Source organism: Zychaea mexicana, assembly GCF_025766255.1.
Source record: "Zychaea mexicana strain RSA 1403 chromosome Unknown BDB00scaffold_8, whole genome shotgun sequence".
Lineage (NCBI taxonomy): Eukaryota > Fungi > Mucoromycota > Mucoromycetes > Mucorales > Lichtheimiaceae > Zychaea > Zychaea mexicana.
Genome location: NW_026516671.1, coordinates 752860 through 772839, shown reverse-complemented (window position 1 = coordinate 772839; position 19980 = coordinate 752860). Strand labels below are relative to the sequence as shown.

Sequence of the window (19980 nt, the reverse complement as noted above, 5' to 3'; positions counted from 1 at the left end):
GCCCATCCAGCTGCATGGACCAAGTGCAAGGATCTACTTTGACCAAGCTAAAGTGAGCCATTTTCTCGATGTGGTGCAGCAGCCAGCTGATTACCAATGTCCTTCTCATGTATCAAATATGCGTCAGCTGATTTCAAGCTTTGACAGCTCCAGCACGTTCGCACCCTGGCGAGCCACGCTCGATGTCCTCGACACCGATCTCTTGCAACCTGTCACTGTCTTCACGGTTGTTGATACCCCCAGCAATCTCGGATACAGCCATGGTAGCAAGTCGACTGTGAAAATAGCGAGCCTTCTCCTGCAAAAGGCAGCCATAGCGTGCTGACAGCAAGTCCTATGGATTATGACAAGATTCAAGGTATTGATTTTGAAACAGACAAAGTCATTGCTGCTTTTCAGGATTACTAGTCTTCATGCAGGCAAGTGGATCCCATGAAAGTAAGTGGCCATTTGTTACCCATTTCCAAATTGGCGGCCCAAGGACTGGCCAAAGCAAATGCTTGCATAAAAAGATATGTCGAAGAACGTTTGCTTTTGCTGTACGGTGGCAGTCCATGAACACTTTTGTACGGTTTAAGTTTAGTGAATTAAAAAATTTCGACAAGGAACTTGAGGATTTTTTCCATAATCATCCACAAAAAACTGAGCGCCAGCCAAATTGGCAGCAACTGGGATACTGAAAAAAAATGTCACACGACATCATTTTCAAAGGCAAGCGACAATGTTTCTAAAAGTACGACTTCCATTCCTGAAAATGCGAAATTGATGTTAATTGGCCAGCGACATTGATTTTGACTGATCAGCGAGAGAATACACATATCCTGCTGTGTTTTTAGATTGGTGGGATATATACGCGGAAACATGGGACGGACTTTTGATGTCTTAGCTTTTTTCTTCCTCTTATGATTTTTTTTATCTTTGTGTTACGCTTTACAAAGGTTAATGATCCAAATTTGTCGCATTTACCCAAGCTGGCCGTAAAACAGGCTTTATATATAGTCTATATATACATATGTGTGTGTGTGTGTGTGTGTATCGTCGTCAGGTTGCTGAGAAAGAGATATATAGACGGTGTAATGTTATCCTAAAGGCTGAGATTAGACTTACTGGGCGGAAGCTTACTTGGGTGATGTTCCTGAAGAAATTGATGCAGTAGCTGCTATGTACATACAACGTGCATGGGAATTGGGCGTTTGGTATTATTAACTTTCGAAGCTTGCAATTGCAATCCAAGTAAGAAGATAGCGCAGTGTAAGGTGACGCAAACAGAAAACGTTGACAACAGCCTGCAATATAGTTTATTTTGGTGTACAAATTACACTTGATAGTCATTACACAAAATCTACACTGACGACCTGGATTGGATGGATGGGTTGCTGCCGTGCAGTGTGCAAGCAAGCAAACAGGCAAGCGAGCAAGCAACCTGGCCCGGTCTTTTATAACCTCTCCTGATCCGCAGGGTGATGCTGCTGCTGGTTTTGGAAATTTGGCACTTTCTCCCCTTATAAAGAATTGCACCCCCGTTCTTTCTCTCTCGCTCTCTCTCTCTCTCTCTCTCTCTCTTTGGTTGTCCTTTCCTCCTACCTTTTTTTCGATTCTTCGTTTTCGATTTTTTCTTTTTTTTTCCTTCTTTTTCGTTTACACTTTTTCTTATCGTTTTCTTCCAACTCGATCCAAAAAAGTTAGTAACCATGAAGTTAACCGTCACGACAGCCGTTTCCACCATTGCCGTTGCTATGGTTGCATTCAGTCAAACTGCTCAGGCCCAATCAACCTGTGCTGCCCAGACTGTGTAAGTTGTTTCCATTGATACATAATAGCCGCTCTGTCCTGTCTTTCATCTCTTCTCGACCCCTCTTTTTTTGCTCTTACACTGGGCAAATTTCTCGGGGAGATGCTATTCGAGAAAGAGACAGAAGGACTTTTATTCTGCTATGTCTGGTGAGGATCAGGCTAACATGATGGGCAAATAGATTCGATTTGTGCAAGCAAAATGAAGACAATTATATCAAAACCTGTAACCAGGGCGGTAAGTACCTACTCTTTGCTCCTTGAGAGACAAAAAACACAGTTACGACCCCCCCAGAATTAACGAGATATATTTTTCTTTCGGACTTGTCAAAAGATTATGCGTGTCTCTGCAAAGTATGCTTTTGATTTAGTATTCTTATTACTTCTACAGCTGCTCCGGCTCTTTGAGATCCTTGTGAGACGCATCTATTAACGTCCTTTGATCTATGACTGTTATCTATTATAGTGGCAGAAAGCCAAGGTGTCGTGCTGGGACACCTGTCCAAATGATACCGAGCGTGGCACTCAGGAAGCTTTGATGACAACGTACTGCTCACAACCCGGTGCCAACGTGTAAAGTATTTCCATACACATATGTTCACTTGGCGGAGGAGTTCGAGAAATGAAACGTTACCCTTATTTTGCTTTACTAATAGCTCTCTTATCGATTTAGTACGATGCCATCTAGCAGCAACATCCTCCCTTCAACGTCGCTAGCATCAATCTCCCAGTCGGCCAGCAGCACGCCTTCCCCATCCGCTAGTGAATCCAACGGTGAAAGTGCCGGCTCGTCGCTTGTTGCTGAAGGCAACGTCGGCTATGTTGCCAGTACCATCGTTGCACTTGTTGCAGGCTATATGCTCCAATAGGAGTATGGATTCTCTTCTCCACTTTGATTCTCCTTCATATATGAAAAACGGGTCTCCTTCTCTTTCCCTCACCTACTATCCACTCGCCCCTTCTTCTTTTTCTTCTTCAACATCAGCCTGTTGAGGCATGCACGCCCTTTACAGATCCACACCTCGGTCGTCGTCGGGCGTAATTCTTATTATTTTTATTAATCTCTTTTCTCATACTTGTTTTTTCTCAGCGAGCGGAAAAAACAAACAAACAAGAAGCCTTTTGATATAAAAACTTTCTTTTGACGTTTTCTTTCTCCTTATCTACGATTACATTTCTTTTCTCTTTCTTTCTGTGTCGTAGTTTATAATCATAGTAATACTATTTTGTAAAATAAAACATTCCAAGATTCTACACAACTTTACTTAGAAAGAACATCATCATCAGCATATCCAATTGCTCCGCGTCTTTGTTGCAAGTCATACTTGAGAATAGAAGAAGATATGGCTGCTATCTATAGATTCCTTCTGATTCTAAAGTCAAGTATGTACAACCCTTTTTTTGGGATGATGCTAAATAGCGGCATATTGTCCAAAATGTCAGTTGCTGTTGGTGTGGCATGGGAGAGTACAAATTTAGAACGGGGAACACAAGGATGGATCGACGGATGATGATGCATTCTCATTCCTACTAGTTTATATGTAAAGTACACTTTATTCCATGGGAATGAAATAACGTTCATCATCCGTCCCTCTCTCTTCCTTTTGCTCGTCGCCTTCTTCCAAAAATAGCAGAAAGAGCTGGTGTGTTGTGTTGGTCAGGCTGAGGGCGTCGTCATTCCATGACTAATCGGACCATATATCATACCAACGGTGATGGTGGGCGGAGGAAGAAACATGCTTGCTGATTCCTTGGCTTTCCCACCTTTTCCTCCCGGGCCTTTTCCGAGTGGATCGTCAGCAAGTAGTGGTACATACGTTCTTAGTTGCCCATACTTTGATATCAAAAGGAGCAATGACAACAGCAACAAAACAAGTGGTAGCAGTAATATAAAAGTAGTGAGCGTGTGTTTGGAGCTCGAGATAACGTGTGTGTACCTGCTGCTGTTTGTTTTCCATCACATCATCACCGTCTAAAAAAGACGCCAAACTATTCTTATCCTTTCCGTGGCAGTTGGTGTCTTGCTTTGCTGCAGAAAAAAGAATGCTGATATCCGCAGTGTGTGTGGAACTGAAAAGGCGAGGCCGGGGAATAAAAAAAAATAGCGGTGATATTTTTAGTAGATGCATGACGCGCTCCATACGAATGGTAGTAGAGAGAGTGTGAGTGCATGTCAATCCGCCCCGAGAGCTGATGCAGACGAACCACATGACAACATTTCAGTTTTTTTAAGAACCCATCAGCCCTACTACTACTACTACTACTACTGTCACTGCTACATGTGAGGTTTGGGTGCTCACCTAGCCAACAAATCAACCTAGCGACGACCCGACCGAACAAAGTCAAGAGTCTTGAACCGACGCATCAGAAGATGACAGCAACGCGCCCAACAGTAGTTGTAGGGGATAAAAAACAAAGAAGGAAGGTAAGAGGTGCTATAAGCTGCCGTGTGCTACATGTGCTATTTTTTTTTATAATTTGCAAAACAAAAACATATAAAAAGAAGTGGCCCTTTCTTTTCCTTCTTTTTCGTTTCTTTCTCTCTGAACAGCAGCAGTTTGCCCCTTTTTTCTTCCTCTTCCTCTCTTCTTTCTTTGTAGCTTCCATCCATTGTAAAGAAATGCTCAACAAATACATTCTACTGTTGGCATCGCTCACGGCGTTCGGCGCATCAACAGCCCAAGCTGACGACATGCTGCGTCGCGTACCAATGCATCGTCGCACCAACACCGGTCCCGGTATGAAGACGGAGCCGATGACCTATGACAATGGCGTGGTATGTGTTAAAACAAACACAAGAGTTGTCTATTCATGATCTAACGACTTTAACGACTTGGAAAATCCCAGCTTGTAGGCACCGTACAGATCGGTTCTCCAGCACAAGAGTTCCATGTCATGTTTGACACATCATCCAGTCTGTCGTGGGTGCCATCCACCAAGGTACCCATTCACAAGCACGACAAACGGACTGCTATTGATGCTGAAAATAGTAAGCTAATAACAATGCGTTTTGTACCTTTTAGTGCCATAGCAGTGCTTGTCGCGACTACGGTCATGCCCCTTACGATGCCGAGGGCTCGAGCACTGCGTTCTCGCTCAATCAGAAGCGTTCCATTCGTTTCGATGACCACAAGTGTGTCGATGTCGAGTTATACACGGTAAGGCCCCTCTTTACCATAAACAGCTAATCGCCTCTCCGGGCTAACCCATCAATCGAACAACGATTTGTATACTATGTAGGAAACCATGACCCTTGCCGGCCTCACTGTTGAGAACCAGCTCTTTGGCTCAGCATACAGCGTCAGTAACATTGGCGACGACAACTACAGTATGTGTGCTATCGTATCTCTTATTATCTGCTTACGACTCAAATTTACTAAATATACACATTTTGCCCTTCATCAGTCGGTTATCTTGGTCTCGGCGGTTTCACGGAAGACGGCTCCGCTAACTTTAACGCCACAGACAAGAACAAGAAACGTAATAATACATTCTCTTTCATTTTCATTATGTGAGCTAATAACAATTAGAGCTAAATGACTTTTCTCACTCTTACATACTTGTAAAAATTGGATGAATAGATCTCCACCGTCGTGCCTGTAAGTTTGCATTTCCTTTTTGTCAAGTCTAGAACTTGCAGCCTTTCCTTCCCCAATCTCCCCCCAAAAAAAGAGTGATACGCAAAAGGGAGGTAGGGGGCAGCCGTGCTCTCAAATAACTTAACCAACGAGCTATCTTTTATAATGTGTAGTCGTCAATGCCAATGGTTTTGCCCAGAACGCGTTCCAGACCAATTACGGCCAGGGCTCACAGCAATTCGGCATGGTCACCTACGACCAGAGCGGCTTCTACGGCAAGAAGCGGTGGAACACACCCGAGGCTGAGTTCATTTTCGGCGGCATCGACCACGATGTTTACGACGGCAAAATCGCCTACTTTGCACTGCCCACCTGCGAATATGGCGACTCGCCTTACTGGAAGACGCGTATGAACTGCATCAAGCTCGGCAATCTCGTTGATATCAAGCTTGCACACAAGTCACTGGCATCGTTTAGTAGCAACAGCAACTTTATCACCGGCCCGAAGCGCCAAGTCGAGCTGTTACACAAAGGAATGGGTGCTCACTACGACACCGAATCCCAGACTTACCATCTCAAGTGCTGCGAAGTCGAGAAGCTGCCTGATTTGACCTTCACCTTTGACCACTACCAAGTCACTCTGCCACCTACGCTCTGGACCAGAGAAAACGACGACGAAGGTGAAATGTGTCACACGCTTATCGCTGGCAATGGCCAGGAGAAGGAATGGTCCCTTGGCGGCGCGTTCCTAAACAACTTTTACCACATCTACGATCAAAGCAGCCTCAAGGTCGGTCTCGCCTTGCCAAAGGGAGATTCCAAGGCCAAGATCAAGAAGATCGGAAGCCGCAGCAAGAAAAACAACTAATAATAATAAGCGTCACTTGCTCTTTTTACAAACTCCATTTACCCCTCACCTTCATTCTGTAGCATCCCCACCACCGTTTACCATCAACAGGTTGTAGATTTCTTCTTTTTTTAAAAAAAAACAACACACACAGAAAATGAACATAACAGACATCGTACATTACACATCAACCCTTTCTTCTTATCAACGTATATACTACATCCATTTTCCCTTCCTTTTTCTCTTCTTGTATTTGCTGTAAAACAAACAATAAAGACCAGTGTACTTTTTTTTTCTTTGGTTCCACACTCTTCAAACCTTACAACTACAATCCACTATTGAAGCGGGCCCCGAGTGACATCCCAGGAGCAGCGGTATGCACCAATCTTAAAAAGAAAACTATAACATCAGCCACGCCAAGCTTCCTGTTGTCACGTCAAAAGTAATCGTGTTACGCAAATAACAGCAACAACAACAATGGTGTGAAGGACTTTATGTATACCAGGTTGTTGCACCCATTGGGGGGACAGGTCATCTGCATATCTTGTGCATTTTGAACACAAACTGTCTTTCTCGGCTCAAGCTATACTTAGAGCATCGTAAGAACATGATTGGTTTACAAATCGCCGTTGTGCTATGTTGCACAGGTAAAAATAGACGTGTCTATACCAGTAGAGTTTTATATAAAAAAGTGCCTATAGAAGGGTGCTTTCAACAATGCTGATAGCAGCAGTGGAAAGGAATCTCATGCGCATGTTGCCGACGCGCCCTTTTTTTTATCTAGTTACTTATAATCGATAAAGCATCATTTTATGTAATGCAGCAAAATAACTCAACAGACGCAAGGCGTGGATCTGCATATCAGGAAATGATCGACTAATATTTCACAGTAAAAAATATGATTCAGCGGCGCTGTCCGTCTAACTGAACATCCCATGCACATACTCCACAGTCATTAATTGATAACTCTAGAGAGAAAATACAATCAAAATTCTTTCTTTTTTGATTCGATAACAACGAGAAAACAAAGAGGCATACAAAACAATGAAAATACATTATACTAGACAGAAATGAATATACGATGAAGTGGGTATTTTGTGGGAAAGAGATTACTAGTGTAGAAGTAGCGATAGTAGTAGTAGTAGTAGTAGCGTGAGGTCGGGTTCAAAGTGAAGACATGTAAGATGGCGAAGATGGTAATGTGGCGTGTGGTAATGCGAGTGAATAGTAGGTGAGTGCTATGTGTGTCTGTCAGGGAGTTGGAAACGAGTCACTGCTTTTTAAACTCGCAGTTTCTTCTTCATGCCTCGCCAGAAGGCACCGCCATCTTTGGATGCCAGTGTTGCAAGGCTGTGACGCTTGCTGTCGTCATCCTGCATGTCACCCCATTTGGCGTCAATTCGCTTTTGGACTTCATCAAAATCGTTAGGCTGCCAGACCTGAAGCTCGTCGATCTCCTTAGACACAGACAAACGTGCCTGCAGCTGTTCAGCAAACTCGCGGTAAGCCTCCTCCTCATCCACAGAAAGAGCAGCTGAAGAGTCGATGGAGGGCCGGTTGACGACCTTGTAGTTGTTTGGTAATGATGCAGAGGATAGAGATGTGGGCGAGTTAATATGGGATATACTGCTGCTGTCGTTCGATACACCGCGCTGTTTGTCCATCTCTACCGGGATAGGTGGCAGGGGATCCGTTGGTGGTGGTGCAGCCGGTGGCAGTGGTCCGCCTGTCCATCGTGCAATATAGGATCGTCGTGAGCTCGATGTTGTGTTTGCGCTGCTTCGTCGACTGCCGCGTGGAGGAGGTCTTGGTATGCTTGTGCTGGTGACAGAAGCATACGATGATCGACGAGTGTCTGGACCACCCTTAGATGTTCGCTTGTCGCTGCTGTTGCTATTGCTAGTCGCTACGGCAACAGACTCGTCGCTAGGTGACCGCGGCATTGTGACATCCAAAGGATGCTGCTGTTTTTGCTGCTGCTGGTCGCCATAGATACGGTACTTTTGAAGCAGAGTGTCCTTCTCCGATAACTGCCGTTTCAAAGCTTCCAGTTTCTCGTCGATATCGTGCCGCTGTGATTGACATTCGGACTCGAGCTTTTGTGTTGTGTCAAAAGATGTCTGGACCTGGCGCTGGCTTTTGCCTAGTTCGGCTTGCAAACCCGCGATCGCCTCCTCCAAACTCTGTTTGGTTTCTGTCAGCACGGAGATCTCTGTCTTAATCTCGGTCAGCTCATCACGTGCCGACTCGACCATCTGACCCCATGAACTATTCTCCTGAAAACAGGACCGCAGATTAGCATTTGCAGCCACAACCTGGTCAAGATGGTTCTGCATTTGCTCAATCAGGCGCTCTTGCTTAAGCACGACCTGAGAGAGTTGCCGTGCCTTGCCAGCTTCTGTCTCCTTTTGCTCCATATACGTCGCAACAACCTGCTGAATGCTCTGCTCCCATTGGGTGTGCTGCTGTTGCGCCTGATTTAATCGCTTCACGGTCGCTTCAAGTTCCTTGACACGCCCTTCGCCATTTTCATTATGATGGTTGGTACTGCTTTTGCTATTGTGCTGATCTTTGCTCTCCGCATGGTTTTGGTGGTGATGATCGTCAACTACATCGTCTTCCTGATGATGGCTCTCAGGGTTTGGATTGGTCGCGACCGATGGCAGAACACTTACCACCCAGCTGTCGATCCTGTCTGCATCCATTTCCTGGGTGGCAACCGAGTGTGCAACGCCGACGCCGCCGTTGCCGTTGGCGCCGCTGATGGCACGAAGATACGCCTCTTCAAACATGACCAGTAAATCCTTTTCCAACTCATCCAGAACAACAGCCTTGGATTTCTGAACAGGCGTCGTATGAGATCGTCGCTTCATTTGCCGTTTGTATTGCATATAATCAAAGTGAAGACTGCTGCCGCTGCTTCGCTGGCTTAAAGTGCTCGAAACGACGGATGACTGTGTTTGTTGTGGTTGGCGAAGGTCGGATAAACCGCATACGGTCGATGGACGATGCGGCATGGACGATGTCATGCTGGATACGGACGATGAGGATGGGGTGGGACCCGCGCCGACGCCGCCACTGTTGCTGCTGCTGCTGATGATGGGCTGTGGTTCTTGTGAAAATGCTTTGTTGAGACCCGAAACGACGGCGAGTCTTTTGATACGCTGTAGTTCCTTGTCGACCATTCGTGGTGGTTTCTGGTTCCTTCCAGGAAGTGTCGAGCTTTGAGGCCGACCGGCCCATTTTCGATTGGGATCGGTTGTTCCGTCAAGCGACGCCATATGCGAGTTGTTGTTGTTGCTGGTGGTGTGTTGTACGGGTAGAAGAGAAAAGGGGGAAAACAATAAAACAAAAACGTGAGATTGGAGAAGAAACGAAATTTAGGTCGGAGCGGACGATTGGCTATTTATTGCGTCTGGCTGGAGTTGAATGATGGGCCGTGAAAAAAAGAATGATACGCTTAGGCAACACGGCATCAGCGTTGTTCTTTGAAGCAATTTTCGGATCAGCTCACCCTTCTTTTTTCTAATAGTTCATCTTGGCACATCCACTTAATGGCCCTTAATTTTTCTTTGATGGGTAATTATAATTATAACATTATATAGCAAGCATATCGCTCCTTTAACCTGTTTCTAATATGGCCATAGAGCCACCACCTCCCACAGCTTCACTTCTGCTACCGTTTCTTTTTTTTTCTCGCTGTAATATAAACGCGAATTAGAAGTATAATCAAATGTGCAACAAGCCAATATATCTGCTAATATCCCATCATACGACCGCTTATTACTTACCCAGTATTTGTTCTGGAATTCCGATAAAACATGCGCTCTCCAGGCTCCCAGTATTAAAAACTGGCTGCAATAAGCACCAGAAGCAGCAGATAAGCATCACATACCACAAGGAGAATGGGAAGAAAAGGGTGGGGGGGCATATATATGGCCCTATTCATCGTCCATAAATGACAAAAGGAGAGACCGCTTACTATTGTTTTCATCGCTCTTTCTACTTCAACTTTTTGAGAATGTGCGCGCATAAAATACGTTAAAGAAGCATATATGATATAGCCAAGTATATTTGTTTGAAACAGCCTTTCACGTTTTTTGGATGTTACACACACTAAATGACACTTTCTCATTGGATTTCCCTCTTTTGAAGCCCATGGCTTATTTATTTGCCCAAATACACATGCGTCAAGCGCAAAAACGAAAAAGGGGGGTTGTCCATACAATATGCAAGAAGCAAGGGGCGACCTAACATGCTCATACTATTACGGACAACGCCGTTGTAGAAGGTTTGTGCGCTTATAGGGAGCTCCTTTTAGACTTATTGGTTATTCGAGTGGCTGTACTGTAATACTTTACTACAACGCAGAATCAACGTGCATTCCTTTACTCTACTCCTACTGCCCTCCCTCTCTTTTTTTGTTCCCCACTCCCATGCTCGGACGATCCTACCTCACGGTGTCCCAGCAAAGGTGATTGTCGGTAACACCGTGATGTCTGTTATCTAAATGTGATATATCTAACCAAGTATGTAGCACATTAAGAAGAAGGGAATGTACGTACTATGACAGCTAATAATGCCATCGCTCAAATCAATTGGTCAGTGGCAGCATTTTGGCGGTGCATCTTGGCTTGGTACATATCAACATGATGATACACAATGCGGAAGATTAAAGCTGCTCGTCTCTTCGAGATGACAGTTAGCTTTCGACAGCTTCATATATGGGTGATAAGTATGATTCTTGATATCAAAACTTTCAGAAGGATTACTTTCTGTCACTAAGCATATCTGTCGACACAATGCTCTCCGTAGATACAGATATATATTATCTCAACGATGATCACGCGTTGGAAGTATCCAATCATGAGTACAAAAAGACCCTTAAATTCATGCTATTAAATAATCAGTTGCTCTATGCACACACACGATCACACTTCACTTAAGTACATGGTCGATCATTCCAAAAAAAATAATTTAGTAACTACAGCACATTAAACAAATCAAATGACCTTTTTCTGTGTATCTAAAGGCAATGTCAAAATTCAAATGAGGATAGGCGTCAAAATTTAAGAAGGATAGCAAAGTTATTTATTGAACCCAAAAAACAAATTTTGTTGGACAATTTAGACTCTGCTGGCGGCACGGAAGTAGTTGTTCAAGGGACCCTTCTGGGGGACGAACTTGACGTAGCAACCATCGGGCTGGAGCTTGCCCTCCTTGCGGGACTGGACGTACTCCTCACGCTTAAGAGGAGTGAAACCCCACTTGTTGGAGACAATGATCTTTTGCTGACCAGGGAACTTGTACTTGCAGCGACGAAGGGCCTCAATGACAACGGCCTTGTTCGAGTCACGCGAGCGGACAGAGAAGATGACTTGGCCAATGTTGACACGAGCGACCAAACCGTTGGGCTTGCCGAAAGCACCACGCATACCGGTTTGCAATCTATCGGCACCGGCACACGACAACATCTTGTTGATACGGACAACGTGGAAAGGATGGACACGGATACGCATGTGGAACGAATCCTTGCCGGAGGTCTTCACAATGTACTTGTTGCAGCAAATACGGCCGGCTTCCAAAGCTTCAGCAGTGATTTGTTCGTATTCGTTGGAGACCAAATGGACACACAAGGGGAAATCGTCAACGTGAGCCTTCTTGCGACCCAAGTCAAAGATTCTGACCTTGGCATCAGGGACACCACGGTTGTATCTGCTCTTGGGGTAGGGCTTGTTCTTGCAGTATCTGTAACAGCGAGCTGGACGGCGACCCATTTTTTCTATTTTTTATTAACAGTGGTCGTAAGCGAATCTTGTTCTTTTCGTAATTTCCTTTGTTATTGGAAAGTTTGTAAAAAGGGAATGCCAGTTTGTCTCTCTCTCTCTTCCCCCCAGCAAGAACCACACGCCCCCTCCTCTCGCTTTTATATGCTGCTGAAAGTGATAGTGGATGTCGTGACGTATTTCAAAATTCTGATGAATGCATGTTGGTAGGCAAAATGCTGTGGAATGGGCGTTGGTCGTTTGGCTGACTAATCAATCTGCATCCATCCATACTGTGCTGCCATCCTTTTTCGAATCGTTTCTCGATGCATCCAGTAGCCGTATCCATCCATCCATCATCCGTAATAACGTCGATAATGCTGCTCAACCATCATCACCACCTCATTCACCACACACAGAGATTTCCCATTGTAACGTAATGAATATGGACACTTACACAATTAGAAGGAAGGAGTGGTTCAGGTGCGGCGGTTCCTCCACAGATCTATACTGAAATAGTTCCGACTTTAGGCTCCCGCTAGCGATAGCGTGCTTGAAACAGTCTACTGCGCAAATCATGCACACATTCATTTGATTACTCTTGCTGAGTAATCTACCAGTGATTAGTAATCCTTCTGTAGAAGAGTAAACATTACCAAAATTACTTTATTAATAATTCCATCTAGGAGTCGACGGTATTCCTTTCATCGAGATTTCCTTTTAATAGCATTGGACCGCATGTAAAAACGCTGCACTTTGCACTTTATGACCAAGCTGTTTTCATCGAAAACAGTGAATGATGGCAGCACCGTCATCGTTTTCTCAAGACGCGTTTGAATCAATTGAATATATGGATGTTTAAAAAGTATAGAGCACTCTTTGTATGTCAGTAACTTTTGGAAACAGCAGTATATCTCACTGCAGCACTTCATATCAAAGCTACCCCTTTTTATTTTGTCGTAATTACAACGATAACGCTTCGCAAAAAAAGGATGAAATTGCTCTCGGTACATAAAACTGATCCCATGATTGCATTTGACTACAGCTTCTTACAGTATACTTATCAATTGATTACACAAAGAGTTGGAATGGATAAAAAGTACCTACGTAGCACCAATATCAAAAGTGATGAATGGTGGGTTGGACGCAGCATATAATTTTGCTCTATCAAATAACATCAGAACCATCATCGGCTTTCGATCTCAGATATATGCGCATAAAGAAAATTCACGGCTACAGCTTTAGTCTTCTTTCTGTACAGGCTTTAAAAGGTTATTTAGTCAATTAGAGCGCTTATTCGACGATATACAACATACTTTGCTTATTAAATTCAGCTAGTGTAGTAAGATTGCGTTGAGATACGGTTTAAATCATGAAGAAAGTATAATAGACACGTTTTAGAAGAAACTGAGGAAGGGAGATAACAGTATCTATACCGCCTTTTAAAACCATTGGGGCTAGAAACACACCAGTGTGTGCGATTTTTTATGCCACGATGCAGTATGTAGGTAAGCAGTGGCATCCGTCAAAGTACAGTACAGTGGATTCATGTGACACCATTATGTTGTGTTTTGTGGTTTAAGCTGCAGCGCCGTACAATTAAGCAACGTCCCTTTTCGCTACTAGTGTAGGTGATGAATAAACATATTCATGATTCATCGATCTTCCCTGTATTTTATCATCTTAGTACATACTAGCGCCGTGCCAAGCTGGTGTGTACGGACGGAAGCGAGCGAGATCACAGGTCCTTAACTAGTATAGCTTGTTTCATAAGTATAAAAGAGATAATGAAAGCAAAAGCAAACTGCTCTGCGTCAATAAGTCTTGATCCATTTTGTGTTACCGGTATCCCAAGCTTGTGTCTGGCAATAAACCATGTTTTTGCTGGTATATAAGATATTATTTACAGTTACTGTGAGATAACGGGCGTCCAAATATTATTAGTAGATACCTTCCATGGGAATCGATTTATCCTAGCTAAACTATCTTTACGATTTAATGCATCCCAGCATCGTTTCTACTATGATTTTGAAAGGAAGCTGATACATTGAAATAGCCGGACGAAGGACATTACAGAGCTATATGTTGAGTTATGGGTATGCTGTTAGCACACATCATTCAGCAATTAAGCATGTGAGGCGATTTCCATAGAAACTTTGTTCATTTGCCACAAGCAGCACTTACTCCATATCGTGATAACATAACAACATACGATCAGCTGGTTAGTGTTAGCAAGCAATGGGCGCTTCAATAAGTAAGCGTTGAATGCCTCTTCATATTCGCGTCTAGCGGTGGGTGGTACAACGCTGACAGGAAAAGGAACAAATGAGGATACATACTTATTTTGGTATGCTATTAAAACTCTGGAAAACACTGGAGGACCCTGGTGGCAATAATGCGCACAGACAAGAAAAAAGTCGCTTTCGTTTTCTCTCCTTCTCCGTGGTTGTCTAATTTCTATATTTATAATGCGGCATGTACATATATTGAAAAAAAGCCAGAAGCACATACCTTAAAAACCTTAAGGGGGTGTTGTTCTTGCAATAACATATGATGAGGAGCCACGTCGCTTGTTCCGCGGTGTTGTGCATTGTCATTTTGTGGAACATGCTCCGCTTGCCATAAATAGCATTTCAATCAATTTTGCCTTCTTTTCGTCGTTTTTTTTTTTTCCTGGCCATCCCATACTCATGGAGAACTTAAAACGAAGGCACATTGCACCGGATGTGCAACCGTCAACTTCTCCACCTGTCTATCAAGCTTATGATGCTTCCACAAGCTTATACGACAATTACGGCGATGAGAAACACAAGTTTTCAAAGTCTTTACCACCACAACAAAGACGTGTATATTCTTCAAACAAGGTACCACGTTGGTTCTTTTTTTTTTGACAAGCAACACTTCTTTCTCACACTCGCATTCTTTATGCGGTTGCTCTTGATCTAGTATATTGCATTCTGTCAAAAATACGAGCGTGCACTGATTCCAGCAGCTCTCACGCTGTTGGCTTTTTGGACGCGTTTCCGCAACATTGGTGTATCCAACATTGTCGTATGGGATGAGGTAAAGGAAATATCATTTTGACTGGGAAGGATTGAAAAGGAGGATGGTGATTATGACTAAATGACTAATGGGTGTTCCGATTTACAAATTAACTAGGCACATTTTGGAAAGGTAAATGCACTTGACGGAGGAGAAAAAAATCACGAAAAAGTTATACAGAACTGAACATGTTTATGTGTGTATTCCCTGTTTTAGTTTGGCTCGCATTATCTCAAGCATGAGTTTTACTTTGATGTCCATCCACCGCTCGGTAAAATGTTAGTAGGCTTATCTGGATGGCTTGCGGGCTACAATGGCTCGTTTGGATTCGAATCAGGACACAAGTATCCCGATAACGTCAATTACACCGCGATGCGTATTTTCAACGCATTCTGGGGCTCTCTTCTTGTGCCGCTCGCATATCTGACCGCTAGACAGTTCAAAATGTCACAACGCGCAAGTATTTTGGCTGCAACCATGGTATTACTTGGTAAGTAGGTGTGAGGGATTGTAACAGTCCAGATACTGATTGTATATATAATTATCCAGATACCGCTTACTTATGTATCAGTCGGTTCATTCTTCTTGACTCCATGTTGATGTTCTTTACATGCTTGTCGCTGTACTGCATGTCGGTGTTCAACAACTGCAAAAACGAGTAAGTAGTGGTCTTGTGTAAGAAGGAATAGTGAGGAACAAGAAGTGCTGATAATAATGTCACATCGCTAGAGCATTCTCGGAAAAGTGGTGGTTATGGTTGAGCTCGACAGGCTTTTCACTTGGATGTGTGCTGAGGTAATTGAAAAGCAGTTCATCGAAAAGGAAAGGGAAAGACTGATCGTTTTTACCGGATCGGGTGACTTTGTAGTGTCAAGTGGGTTGGTCTTTTTGTTATTGCTTTGGTGGGTATCAATACCGTTGAAGAGTTATGGGAAATGCTCGGTGATCTTCAAATGCCAAAGAAAACCTATGCTGCTCATTGGATGGCCCGAATCCTCTGTCTTATCTGCCTCCCAGCTGCCGTTTATCTGTTTTCGTTTGCGATGCATTTTGCTGTGTTGTATCGTAGTGGTCCTGGTGATGCTCAGATGAGCTCGTTGTTTCAAGCACGGTTGGCCGGAAACTCATTTGATCGCAATCCTCTCGGTAAGTATTTCTATCTTTCAAAAGACACTTTTTACTTTTATTTGTAAGCTTATTTTGAACCATAAATAGAGTTGGCGTATGGTTCTAAATTGACCATCAAGAACTATGGCTACGGCGGTGGTCTTCTGCATTCGCACGTTCAAACCTTTCCGGAAGGTTCTAAGCAGCAGCAAGTTACCTGCTATCATTATAAGGATGACAACAATCATTGGATAGTCCGCCCACCACGTCTTATCAGTGACCCTAGCGAATATGAACCAGAGGACGGGAGCATCCGATTTGTCAAGGATGGCGACACTGTTCGACTTATGCACTCGTCGACCGGCCGCAACTTGCACAGCCATCCCCTTGCTGCACCGATTACGTCAGGCCAGTGGGAGGTTTCGGCATATGGTAATGAGACTGTCGGCGATATTCAGGATAACTGGAAGGTGGAGATCGTCGATGATTTGACCTACAAGGATAAGGAACGCGTGCGCTCGCTCACCACTCGCTTCCGCCTTCGCCATACTCAATTAAACTGCTTGTTGGCTGCCAACAATGTTGTGTTGCCACAGTGGGGTTTTAAGCAAATCGAAGTTACGTGCGACAAGCGCAACCGAGAAAGTGACCCACATACCTGGTGGAACGTCGAAGAGCATTACAATGATAAACGTAAGCAAGGATGAGCGTTGAACTTCAGATACAGCTGCTTCATTGTTTTCTTTTTTCTGGTCATTCTGTTATACGCTGCTTAGTGCCTGCTGCGCCAAAGAACGCATACAAATCCAAGTTTTTGCACGATTTCTGGCACCTGAATGTAGCCATGTGGACCTCCAACAATGCCCTCATTCCTGATCCTGACAAAGAAGACATCCTTTCGTCAACGCCCTCTGAATGGCCCCTTGCATCGGTCGGGCTGCGTATGTGTGGATGGGGCGATGATATCATCAAATACTACTTGCTTGGTAACCCAGCAGTATGGTGGCCATCTTTTGCTGCTTTGTTGATCTTTTTGGCCACAACAGGATTTTACCTGACGCGCATGCAGCGCAAGATTTTCGATCTTTCTAACGGTATGTTTTTTAGGGTGAAAGAGTAAATACATTGACAATCTCTGTTGAAGAACATACTAACGCAATATGTATTTTAGCACAATGGGATAGTTTCCTATACGTTGGCAAGACTTTGTTTTTGGGATGGTTCCTGCACTACATTCCGTTCTATATCATGGGGCGTGTCACATATCTTCATCATTACTTCCCAGCACTCTATTTCAGCATTCTTATGGTACCATTCCTACTGGAGCATTTCACCGCTAACACGTCTAATCGCACACGATGGATTGTTTTCGGTGCAGCCTATGCAACAGTTATCCTTGTTTTCATCTATTTTGCGCCGGTCGCGTATGGCATGTCGGGCCCTATCTCAAAATATAAAGGACGTCACTGGTTAAAGAGCTGGAACTTGGTGGATAACTAATGTTATTTCCCTCTATCCTTTCTCTTCTCTTGTTTTATCTCCTTTCACATATCCCTCTCATTCCTTCATTATAGTATGTTTCAATTTTCTTCACAAACCAAAGTCAAAAGATAGAGGCACAAGTACATAGCCAAATATTCATTTTTCCAATAACTTTATAACAAATGATGCTACATAATGTTTTCCCGACCACTGTATACAGCTACGATTACCTTCGGATGGTAGTTCAGCTGGTGTCAGGATACAGTGCCGCTGGGTGGGGGGTGGGGGGGGGGGTTGCTCAACTCTGTTGATAATCTCTCCTTTACAACAAACAGCCCAATACTCTTACTTTGACCCTTGAAAAAAACAGTTTATTTTTTTTGACCTATTTAGTTCGAATATCATAATGATTTAGAAGGTCATGAAGTTATTGATACTCTGAAAATCTACACATCTCATTGAAAAGTTCGAAAGAAGATGTAAAAAATATCTGTTGATTGAAAATTGACAGTAATTTCTGCTGGAGGTATGGTATAAGGTGGCGTGCACCATATCACTCTTGCTTTAGCTTTTGCCTTGGCTTTGGATCCATCCTTGAATGGTTAAAAAGGTAAGGTAGTGTCACCTCCTCACGGTAGCTTCTGGAAACATTGCTATCAGGCATTGGCTAAGAGCACCATAAGATCATGATAAAAAACATACTAAGCTTTATCAATAAACAACATTTCACAAATTAGTACATAGCACGGCAGCTGTATGGTCTGTTATATATCTTTTGCCTGGTTTTTTTTTGTGATTCTCTTAGTCCCATACAATCTCGAATCATTACAAAAGCAATATTGCGTTCTTCATCTCTGATTCGTGCCTGGCCTGTTCGAAGATGATGATACACAAGAGGTGTATGCTTACCACGACGTGGCCCATGCGTTTGGTGCATCACCTTTGCGTCAGTAATTGTTTGGTAAGTACTTTGTAAGGATGACCCCGTAACAGCCGATCCAGTTGTATCAATCACCTTAACAAGGCTATACCAACAATGATTGCAAATTGCTGGTGGCAAAATAAAAAACCGTATCGCAAAGCAAACAGACCATCCCCATATTCACATATACACGAACCAGATCGCCAACCCAAACTAAATGATGTTTGCCTTGATTTCTTTGCAGTATAAAAGGCCCAGTACATAAGCTCATTAGGGAAGTTACATAATCCAACTTGTTGGGTCTTGCCACCAATCTCTCATGCTACTGTCTCTCAACATTACTGCTACTGATACACGTATACTAGTAATACTCATAGATAGATTGAATATGGAATGTATCATCACTGCTTAAGATTATAACAAGTTATCCCGTCAAGTTATTGACGTTTCTTATCTACAATAGCTTTCAACGGCGCCAAACTTGCCAAGTTTTTAGAAGCGCATTGTTTTGTGCTGCTATTGATGAGTCAAAATAATAATGTTGTGCTTAACTTTTATCTATTACATTTCAAGTAAAAGCCATTTCAGTTTACCCCCTTCCCTTCTTTTGTCTTTCAATGATCGCTGGCGGTACTACTATATCAAACTACACCAATATCCGTATCCGGCAAGCCAGTATTCTAAAAGACATCCAGAAATGTGTTGACGTCCATATAATTTTTTTGTGAGCGTCCAAGCCTCGAGTACATAAATACATTACATGGAGCTATTCTACTGAGATTCTTCATGCAATCTAACGAAGCCACTTTGAAATTTTTGATTTGTTGACGCTACTTTTGATATCAACACTAGCGAAAGTATCAAATGTAGGGGATGATGATAAGGGAAACCCGATCGGATATATACGTTAACAGTAGTTTGATCCAAAGATGATAGTAGTGTGGACACACTCAGTCGATTACCAAGTAAGTCTATCACAAGCTCGGTGCAACGGCGTTTGGTCGCAAGTTTGTGCAGGCACTCGAAGCAGCTGCAAAGACGGAGGGGCATCACGCTCTGAAAAAAAACGTCGATATTATGACTCACTAGGCTATGTATTACAAGATCCCACTTATTAAACGCGCGTTCAAAGTCCTCATCAGCAACTATGGAAGAGGGGACTTCTAACAGATGCAATCCCTGATATTGTTGTACATATTGCGTTAATTTCAGGTTCGAAATTGTGTCTACCTTTTTTACAATACAAAACTTATGACTGCAATTTCCATTGATCGGCGAGAAGCATCACAAGTCGTGAAGGTAAACCAGCTGTATTGTTTTTGAGAGCACACATGAGAATGCACAGCCTACGGTTTTCTCGACGACTCAAGCACAAAAAGGCTCATTTGCAACTACATAACTGCTCCAGAGAAAGCACCAACAAGTACCACGCGCAATGGCAGTAGG

At 43.4% G+C, this 19980-nt stretch overlaps 6 protein-coding genes across 6 annotated transcripts; 3 read left to right on the top strand and 3 right to left on the bottom strand.

Moving 5' to 3' along the window:
• Nucleotides 1-123: 123 nt before the first annotated feature.
• BDB00DRAFT_756176 (uncharacterized protein) lies at nt 124-318 on the bottom strand (the record flags this gene model as incomplete). Its single annotated transcript, XM_053118888.1, has 1 exon — nt 124-318. A coding segment is annotated over one exon (195 nt), but the record flags the coding sequence as incomplete, so codon positions are not given.
• A 1216-nt stretch (nt 319-1534) lies between these two features.
• Nucleotides 1535-2960, top strand: BDB00DRAFT_592000 (uncharacterized protein). Its single transcript, XM_053117967.1, has 6 exons — nt 1535-1792; nt 1974-2029; nt 2126-2145; nt 2258-2364; nt 2480-2662; nt 2777-2960. The coding sequence occupies exons 1-5, from the start codon at nt 1692-1694 to the stop codon at nt 2658-2660; spliced, it is 465 nt and encodes a 154-aa protein (XP_052984048.1). The 5' UTR covers nt 1535-1691; the 3' UTR covers nt 2661-2662; nt 2777-2960.
• A 1076-nt stretch (nt 2961-4036) lies between these two features.
• Nucleotides 4037-6524, top strand: BDB00DRAFT_804032 (aspartic peptidase domain-containing protein). Its single transcript, XM_053122081.1, has 7 exons — nt 4037-4567; nt 4639-4731; nt 4815-4949; nt 5032-5119; nt 5197-5271; nt 5373-5390; nt 5543-6524. The coding sequence occupies exons 1-7, from the start codon at nt 4163-4165 to the stop codon at nt 6235-6237; spliced, it is 1509 nt and encodes a 502-aa protein (XP_052984047.1). The 5' UTR covers nt 4037-4162; the 3' UTR covers nt 6238-6524.
• A 705-nt stretch (nt 6525-7229) lies between these two features.
• On the bottom strand, nt 7230-9578 carry BDB00DRAFT_804030 (uncharacterized protein). The gene has a single exon (XM_053122080.1). The coding sequence runs from the start codon at nt 9495-9497 to the stop codon at nt 7497-7499; it is 2001 nt and encodes a 666-aa protein (XP_052984046.1). The 5' UTR covers nt 9498-9578; the 3' UTR covers nt 7230-7496.
• Nucleotides 9579-11342: 1764 nt separating this feature from the next.
• BDB00DRAFT_804028 (60S ribosomal protein L10-A) lies at nt 11343-11993 on the bottom strand (the record flags this gene model as incomplete). Its single annotated transcript, XM_053122079.1, has 1 exon — nt 11343-11993. The coding sequence occupies one exon, from the start codon at nt 11991-11993 to the stop codon at nt 11343-11345; it is 651 nt and encodes a 216-aa protein (XP_052984045.1).
• A 2678-nt stretch (nt 11994-14671) lies between these two features.
• BDB00DRAFT_756287 (Dolichyl-phosphate-mannose-protein mannosyltransferase-domain-containing protein) lies at nt 14672-17630 on the top strand (the record flags this gene model as incomplete). The annotated part of the gene is made up of 10 exons (XM_053118895.1): nt 14672-14845; nt 14928-15044; nt 15141-15155; nt 15240-15513; nt 15573-15681; nt 15753-15818; nt 15892-16169; nt 16239-16823; nt 16907-17224; nt 17302-17630. 10 exons carry the CDS (start codon nt 14672-14674, stop codon nt 17628-17630), a joined length of 2265 nt encoding a protein of 754 aa, XP_052984044.1.
• Nucleotides 17631-19980: the final 2350 nt, after the last annotated feature.

Bases quoted from the DNA above. Each gene is read 5' to 3' on its own strand.
- BDB00DRAFT_592000 (XM_053117967.1), top strand. From the start codon at position 1,692: ATGAAGTTAACCGTCACGACAGCCGTTTCCACCATTGCCGTTGCTATG. The intron at 2,030-2,125 runs GTAAGTACCTAC...ACTTGTCAAAAG, and splicing joins CAAAACCTGTAACCAGGGCG to ATTATGCGTGTCTCTGCAAA. The intron at 2,365-2,479 runs GTAAAGTATTTC...GATGCCATCTAG, and splicing joins TCACAACCCGGTGCCAACGT to CAGCAACATCCTCCCTTCAA.
- BDB00DRAFT_804032 (XM_053122081.1), top strand. From the start codon at position 4,163: ATGACAGCAACGCGCCCAACAGTAGTTGTAGGGGATAAAAAACAAAGA. The intron at 4,950-5,031 runs GTAAGGCCCCTC...TATACTATGTAG, and splicing joins TCGATGTCGAGTTATACACG to GAAACCATGACCCTTGCCGG. The intron at 5,120-5,196 runs GTATGTGTGCTA...GCCCTTCATCAG, and splicing joins CATTGGCGACGACAACTACA to TCGGTTATCTTGGTCTCGGC.
- BDB00DRAFT_804030 (XM_053122080.1), bottom strand. From the start codon at position 9,497: ATGGCGTCGCTTGACGGAACAACCGATCCCAATCGAAAATGGGCCGGT.